Raw genomic sequence first — 8,902 nt, 5'->3', positions numbered from 1 at the left:
ATTTGCAATAGACTTGTTCAGAAGCATGTTGAGCCATATTCGTTTTGCGATAGTATTAACTTGAGCCCCAGAATCTATAAAAAAAGTTACTCGTGCCCCAGCTACATGGCCAACCACATATGCATCTTCCTCTGTCAGTGGATCAAAAACTGGTGCAGCGCATGTTAGCTCGTCTACGTCATTGACATTATGTTTTGTTTGGACCTATAAACGTTCAAACAATCAGTATTGGGTAATATAATGCCCTATATTTAAGCTCCCTTATCTCACATTCGCCAGTGAAGTATAATTGGCCCATGCATTAACTTAAACACAATTCCGCAAATGAATCTTTTAATAAGATGAACAACCCTTTATGGACGATATTTTCACTCGATATTCACGTTTCCCATATTTGATCAGGTGAAAATTAAACCATCTGAATAAGGAAATTGTATAAAAGATATAAAAAATGTTTTGCAGTTTGTAATATTTTATTTGTTGAAATTCAAGCTTGATATTCAGATCAAAATTCAATTTGTATGTGAGATAAGATACCTTAAAATTACACTATTCTGGCTGTACAATATCATGTACCTTTTCATCGATGTCGTCACCATTTTGCGTGATCGCTGCAAGTTTTGGTTTTGGTTCTTCGTCATCCGATCCATGTGAACGCTTTTGTGCAATACCTTGTCGAGACAGAGCTGAGCATGTACGAGCAAGATGACCACGCCGGTTACAATTATGGCATACCTTATCGAGGTTTGGACAATTGGCAGGGCCATGATATATACTAGCACATCTCCAACATGCGCTCTGGGATGACCCTTGAGAGCGAGATAGTCCCCGCTGGAACGGTCCTCTTCCACGCTGAGTTCCCCGGAATCTTGTCCCAGATCCACGCCGGATTTGAACTCGTTGATCTTGCGATAATGCTGCTACTGTTGCAGTGCTTTGACGATTCAGTTTCTGGTATTCATCTTCATTAAAAATCTCCATCTCTCGGTCTCGTACCATAGCAATCAAGCTATTCATGTCACCTTGGTTGACCCAGTTACGTTGTGCCAGAACACGCACACGGCTGTCGCTTGTTCCTTTGACAATGGTACGGACTGTAGCTTCCATTTCTTCTTCTTTGCCATAGTCACATAGCTTAGCGGCGTTTGCCACTCGTCGCACATAGGAAACGCTAGATTCCCCTTTGAGTTGTATGGTATTCATCAACTTGCCACGTTGTCCGATGATGTAGGTTCTCGATCCGAAATATCGATCCAATCGAGCAATTGCGTTGGAGAACGGGTGGGTACACTCCTCTGGCATATCATTAGTCGTTGATGTTCCTTGCATTACCTCTAAAAGTTTCGTTCCGGCTTTGATTTTGAAGATGTCCATCTTCGCATGCTCGTCGGTTGCACGGACTAGGTTGAATGAAGCAGTGACAATCTCTTTCCAATGCTCATAAGCCTTCTTATCAAGGTCAGTTTCGCCTTCTGATGGCTTGCATTCTGGAATGTGTAACGATCCCAGAGACATGTGATTCATGGTTGCCAACAGAGACTCGTTTTCCGATACGCGACAAACGTCAAGTGTAGTGTCCATTCTTACTTGTTCACTTGACGTACTGTTAACTTCTCTGTCTAGAAGTAACCGATCTTTTTCAGATCTTACCGCATTCAATTCGGTTTTCAGCGCGATCAATTCTTGCATAAGCATCTTTTTTGAAATTCTATTTTTCGATTTCGGTTTCGACCTGCAAACCGTAAAGACAAGCGTTTTTTATTGTTCTTTAAATAAGCAAAATTAAATTGATTCTCAGAAAACTGCCTCGACTACAGTTCCAATTACAGGTTCTAATTACTCTGCCTGGACTAAAAAAAAAATGCATTCAACGGATACTGCCTCGCCTGCAATCCCAGTATTCTAGACACTCTGCCTCGGCTATCAGAGGTCAATTTCATTCACCGGATACTGCCTCGACTACAGTATCTTTTTTTTTCGTCGATCAGACTATAGTGAAACTTACCGATTGGGAGTAGACGTGGTTCCGGTACCATCTGCGCCATTGTCGTAATTTTCAGTCAAATCCTCGGGTGCCAAAACGAACCGGTGGTCTTCCATCATGGTTCCTGTCCTGCTATTTTGCCACTTGATCCGCTGCTTCAGTGCTGGTTCTTCGAGCGATCCGTTTGCCACGCTGTTTGGTAAGGTATTGGAGGAGCCACTTGATCCGCTGCTTCGGTGCTGGTTCTCGAGCGTTTCTAAGCTATCCGTTCGCAACCGCCGTCCAGCAAGGAATTTTGGGAGTCACTGGATCCGATGCTTCGGTGCTGGTTCGTGAGTACTTATAGGCGATCCGTTCGCCACGCAGTCCGGCAAGGGACTCGGGGAGCCACTGGACCCGCTGCTTCGGTGCTGGTTCGTGAGTGCTTCGAGGCGATCCGTTCGCCACGCCGTCCGGTAGGGGATTCGGGGAGCCACTGGATCCGCTGCTTTGGTGCTGGTTCGTGAGTGCTTCTAGGCGATCCGTTCGCCACGCCGTCCGGTAGGGGATTCGGGGAGCCACTGGATCCGCTGCTTCGGTGCTGGTTCGTGAGTGCTTCTAGGCGATCCGTTCGCCACGCCGTTCGGTAGGGGATTTGGGGAGCCACTGGATCCGTTGCTGGTTCGTGAGTTCTTCTAGGCGATCCGTTCGCCACGCCGTCCGGTAGGGGATTCGGGGAGCCACTGGATCCGCTGCTTCGGTGCTGGTTCGTGAGTGCTTCTAGGCGATCCGTTCGCCACGCCGTTCGGTAAAAGAATGAGGATTGATTGTCACAGCTTTGCTTTTTTATAGTTGCTTAGTGAAAATTATTAGAAGAAAATTATTATTGTTGCCACGCTACCCAATGTGTACTAAGTGAAGCGAAGAAAATGATTTCGATAGAATGATGGAAAAAAGGTGGTTAATATTGAAAACTATATTTCAAAGGATTTAAAACATTTTTTTTTATAAAACTTAAATAATCTTTTTTTTTTAATTTTGTTTTTGTCTATAATATCTTAATCTCTACAATAGTAAATCCTAAAAATACAGCAGATTGTTTTCCTAACACATATTTCTCTGTATTAGTTTTAACGTTGTGATTCTTCAGACAATCCATAACTCTCGCTAAATTTTTGTCGTGTTCATTTTTGGTTTTCCCTGTAACCAATATATCGTCTAAATAATTGACAGTTCCTTCACAGCCTGCTAGGACAATTGTTTGTAATATCTCCTGGAAAGCATCCGGTGCATTACAGAGCGCGAATGGAAGTCGACGATAACGATAAATTTCATCTACAGCAAAAACAAAATTGTGAGATGCCTGCATTCTTCACTTAGTTCAACATGGAAGAATGCACTGGATAGATCGATGGTAGAAAACCACTGTGCCCCATGTAGTTCCATCAGAATTGATTCAAACGTGGGCATCCTAAAGGGGGTCCGATGAATACAGCGATTAGGACCTCTCAGGTCTTTAACGTAACGTATGTCCTTTGGGTACCACAAGCAAGGACGAACAAAACGATTTGTCCATATCGGTTGTAACTTTTTCTATGATACCAGCGGATAGCAATTCTTCTAGCTTCTGTTTGGTAAGTTCTTTGAAAGCGGCGGGAATATGGGTATACACATTACGTAATGGTGGCATGCTTTTATCATATCTCAATGTTACAAGGAGGCACGTTGCACTTAGGAAACTCCTCTGTTATGGTGGGTCTGCCATGAGAACAAAATGCAATGTTCAGTTCGCATCTCCATGGAGAGTTCGAGCGCGAATGGCTTATTGGAACGTCTAATCCCACTGCTAAAATGTTGTATCTTATGGCCGTATTGAATCCTAATAGTGCCCGTGATTCATCAACTACGTAAAACTGTTCAACCAAAACTGGTCTGTCCTCCGAGATAAATAATTCGGCAGAGAAGGTGGCGATTACTTTGATTTCTCCATCAGAAGCATACGCTTTCAGCGGATTGTTAGACGAGTATTGCAATGAATGTATATTAACTCTGTTGTCTTCTCTTGCTAGAATTTCCTCAAACGATACTCTGGTAATAGTATTTGCTTGGGCCCCTGAATCTATAAGAAATTTCACTTGCACTTTAGCGACCCACGCAACAATAAATGCGCCCCTTTCTTCTACGATTATTGCATCGCTTCTGTGTTCAAAGCTAGCAATATTGGTTTCGATGATTGTATCAAAGCTTTCAGGATCGAGAAATCTCTCGTTCACTATTTTCGGAATCAACATTCGCATCTGTAATCGATACAAGGGTTTGAACAAATATAAGTTATTTTTAATAAAGTTTTTCATTGATATTTCTTTTTTTGCCTAATTAAAATGCATAAACTTTAATATTATACGTGTAACTCGTTTATTCAACAAAAAACAACAAAAAAACGAATTCAATATAGCCTTCAAAGCTTGCGTAGGAAAGTTCAGATAATTTTATTTAAGCAAAATTTATATTGAAGGTTCATTCGCTTCAAGTACCTCAATTGCAACCGCCTCATTTTCTAGTTTTTCAACCATGGCAATCTTGCTATCGGTCGATTCCTCTTTAAAGTTGCTTCTTCGCTTCAATGACGCTACCTGGGATGATTGGTTCTTCATGGATGAACAAACGCGAGCAATATGGCCTGTTTTGCCGCAATTGTGACACACCTTCTGCATTACCGCACATTGGTTGGGACGATGAAATATACTTCCGCATCTTCAACAGTTACTCGCAGGTCTAAATCCATGATTTCTTGAGAAGGGGCGGCTTGCTCTACCACGAGATCTGTCGGAAGTTCTATTTCCATCATACTGCAAAGCTCCAGGGTGATACGAACGATAACTATCTTGTCCATTGAAATCATTTACGAGCTGTGAGACTGCAGCAATCTGCGTGTCATACCGTCCGTGATTTCGTCGGAATTCTTCCTCGTTCGCCTTTTCTAATTCGCGATCTTGAACCAAAATGATAAGGTCTTTCATCGTGCCATGTTTTACCCAGTTTCTATGAGCCAGAATTCTAACTCGACTGTCTAGTGCTCCCTTGGTAATCACTCTTACCACTGCCTCCATTTCTTCATCGTTAGTATAGTTGCACAATTTAGCGGCACTTCCAACTCGCCCGAAAAAACTGAATGCTATTTTCATTGGGTATCTGGCACATAGTCATTAGTTTTCCCCTTTGAGCGAGGATATACATTCGGGAGCCAAAATAGTCATTAAGCCTGTCCATCGCATTGGAAAAGGGTGCCACAACCTCATCTGACATACGGGGTGTCGAAACTGTTGTATTGTATATCTCCCTTAGCTTTGTTCCTGCTTTAGTTTTGAACAATCCGAACTTAGCTTGCTCATCAGATGCATTGATTAGTTGTATGGATGCATTGAAAATGTCTTTCCAATGTTCGAAGGCACGCTTATCAACTTCTGTCTCTCCCTCCGAAGGCATACACTCAGCTATATTCAATAAACCCAGAGTCCAACTACTCATGGTGGATAGTACCAGCGATTCGTTCCTAGTGTTACTTAAATCGACACGCATAGTACTGGAACCGGTAGGTTGAATATCTTCATTTAATATCGGATCTGATGATAATTGTGCAAGCTGTGTACGAAGCGTGTTATTTAAATCAAGAGCACATTTTAACTCTTTTAATAATTTCTTTTTCGATTGCTTCCTGAAAAAAATAAAAGGAGAATACATCAGGTCTCAATATTTTCATCTGTGTGTCGTAACAGAACATTCAAGCTAACTCAATTTTTTCACTTTAAAAGTTTCGTCTTTCTCCACCGAAACTATTTCCATTTTTTTCGTCGTTTTCATCGGAATCGTTACCTATTTCTAACGAAGCACGTTTTGTTTTGTCGTAATTTTCATACGGATTGCATCATCTACAACCACATAACTTTAATTGGAAACTTCGTCTATTTCCACCGAAGCACCATGGAAAATTTCAAATTTAACTCTTTCCTTTCGGAATGTATTTTTTTTCACAAAATACTTACTTCTTGGAAGACACGACTGCGCCATTGTCGTGAATCGGCGTTTCCACCAAAACTGGTTTATCCGGGTGTAGCTGTTGGACGGCTGTGTCCCGACCCGGCTCCACTGCTATCTCACTCGATGCAATCCGTCGACCCCATGCTCGCTCGTTCGAAAGTCCAGCTGCCCGCTCGCTCGATCGAGCGTCCTGCGACTTCCCGCCTCGTTCTGGTGCTGGCGTCAACTCGAGTGTCCCGCTGCCCCGTCCTGGCGCTCCTCGAGTGTCCTGCTGGTGCTCGCGCCACAGTTGCTCCTACAAACTGTTTTTCCCTTTCTGCTTCGACTGCTGCTTCCTGGTAGTTGTTGTCGCTTGCAAGTTGTCCGCAAGAATGAGCGCTTTATTTCGCGATGCGCATTTTTATATGCTTCAAATTAACTAGCTGCCCTATCGGCATAATGATTGTTTTCCCCTCTTCCCATAAGCTGAGAAGGGAAAATCGATCGTGAGAACTGATGTAACATGTTTTCGCTCACTTTCTCGCTCCTGTTTTTATTTCGCAATCGGAAGACTCATCCGTGTGAATGAAACGAAGTGGATATTTGCCATCATAATGAATTTCCCATTATTAAAACTAACTAGTAATGTTTTATTAATCGATTTATTTGTATACTCTTATATTCTACAAGGGCTACACATAAAGTTATCACAGTGTATTGGGTAAATATATGAGGAAAATATACTACTTGAATTGAAACGTGTAACCAAGATAAATCTCAACAAACTTTCAGTTTACCTTCCATACAAAATATAACACACGTGTTTGGTTCTAATCTTCCCCCTTTTCAGGTTATAGGCCCTAACCCAAAAAAGCCCGTTGGAACACGATTAAAAGTAAAATAGTTTCGCGGTGCTCAAAACGCATAAGTCGCAATTTACTATGGAAGAGAACAAGAAAATTTATCTTTTTGACAGATCCAACTATGCCAACTGGTGCTTTTGGATGGAAAATCACCTAGTGGATTTGAGACTTGTGGAGTGTGTAGGCGATGAAGCGGAAAACATTCCGGAATTTCAGATCCCGGTCATCGATGATGTTGACACCAAAAAGAAGAAGGAAAAGCTTATAGCAGATTGCCTGAAGATGTATGTCAAATTTAATCAGTACTCGTTCGCAACATCGCTGACTCTCAATTTGAGTACATTAAGGATAAGCGCAGCCCCACTGAAATTTGGAGGGCTCTTGAAACTACTTTCGCTCGGAAAAGCATCTCCGGACAGTTCCTTATGAAGCGACTGTCGATAATGAAATACGACGAAGAAGCATCGATGCAAGCATATTTGTTGTCATTCGATCGAATGGTTCGTTACCTGAATTCGGCCGGAATCAACTTACATGAACACTTGGTAGTGTTCCACCTCCTGCAAACGATGCCGAAGGCTTATGACCAGTTGGTCAAAGTACTGGAGACCTTATCAACACAGCAATGCACGTTGGACTTTGTGAAAGCTCGACTGTTGAGCGAAAATGTTAAGCGGCAATATAGCAAGGATGTAGGAGAAGTCGGGGCTTCTACGGCGTTTGTAGGTAAAAGCGGTAAAGTAAAATTTAAATGTTTTACCTGTGGAAAATTGGGTACAAGAGAGTTGATTGTCCCCAGTGGCAGGAAACCAACACTACGAAACACGAAAAGCCAACAAAGAAGGTGAACAAGGTGCATATTCGTGTGTGGTAGTGTATGTGCGTATGCTTATCAATTAGTGTGTGTGGGCGTGTCATGTGTATATGGGTGGATGTGTGGTTGTCTATGAACCGATTTCACGCTTCTTACACTGAATACTTTCATGAATAAAAGACTCGTTTATACTGATATTAGAATGAATCAAAATCTAACAATATGCTTCCGAAAGCCTTCGGTGGAGTGTATAAATATCGATATGAATGAAAATTGAACAATAAAAATAATCTTGAAACTGTAAGCCTAAATGAGTTATGATCATACGAGTCACAGAAATTGGTAATAGGCATGTTATAACCTTTTTTCGATTTAGTCTGAACTGAGGCAATACCGGAAACTGCTCTCGAAGAATTTTTAGCGTAAAGGACAGTTTTTCAGTCATTATGAAAATTCTGGTTGGGTCTCAATTATGGCTATAACCAGTGCCTTTCCCTATACACATCGAGATCTATGTAAGAAACTTATTCTGTTATGACATGTTCTTGCTCCGTTCAGGATGGATTTTTCATTGTAACACTAGTCGTGCAATGAACCTATGTGCTGAGAATCAACCGCGAAATCTGTCGAAATGGGTATCAAAAACCTGCAATGCTAATATAGTACATAGGGTTCATTTTTACTAATTATCTTCGGAAGAATGGCTGAAAAACTTTATTTTAGTTTATAAAAGATAATAAAAGTCTCTTCGTTTCAACGATAACATTGGTACTTGACATTAAAATTTTCCAGTCCAAATCTAATACATTCCACTACTGTAATTCAAAAACCTGTATTATCTTCATAAAATTGTGTATAGTAGCAAAATCCCCGTTTTGTTCGAATTTAATTTGAAATGTAGCGGAAAAAACTAGTAAATTGTTTGGCCTATTTTGGTTCGATTGTGAAATAAATCCCTATTCTATTTCTAAAAGTTCTACAATGTTACCACAACTGCTTGGATGTGTAGTTCTAGGTCCCTGAATGCCATTCGATGTCTCTTTTACCACATTTACTAACATCGACGGCTTCGGAAGCCCCGGTTGAAGCATCTAAATTGAATAACAGTTACATCCCCGAAGATGGCTAAACCGATTTGACCGAACATAGTCTCAAATAAAAAGTGCTGCGTTTCTATGAACTAAGGGTTTTGAAGAGCGGCCACTCAGAAAATTTCAATGCAAATTGATACCGCGAGGAATGCGA

The 8,902-nt window shown here is 41.4% G+C and overlaps 1 protein-coding gene across 1 annotated transcript; it reads right to left on the bottom strand.

The window, feature by feature from the left end:
* Nucleotides 1-533: 533 nt before the first annotated feature.
* Nucleotides 534-2,493, bottom strand: LOC131688427 (uncharacterized). The gene is made up of 2 exons (XM_058972644.1): nt 2,006-2,493; nt 534-1,732 (listed from the first exon to the last, which is right to left on the bottom strand). Exons 1-2 carry the CDS (start codon nt 2,101-2,103, stop codon nt 550-552), a joined length of 1,281 nt encoding a protein of 426 aa, XP_058828627.1. The 5' UTR covers nt 2,104-2,493; the 3' UTR covers nt 534-549.
* Between the last annotated feature and the right edge of the window lie 6,409 nt (nt 2,494-8,902).

This window comes from Topomyia yanbarensis, chromosome 3 (genome assembly GCF_030247195.1).
Source record: "Topomyia yanbarensis strain Yona2022 chromosome 3, ASM3024719v1, whole genome shotgun sequence".
NCBI classification, from domain to species: Eukaryota; Metazoa; Arthropoda; class Insecta; order Diptera; family Culicidae; genus Topomyia; species Topomyia yanbarensis.
The sequence above is the reverse complement of the archived record's forward strand: the minus strand, read 5'-3'. Positions and strand labels throughout refer to the sequence as shown.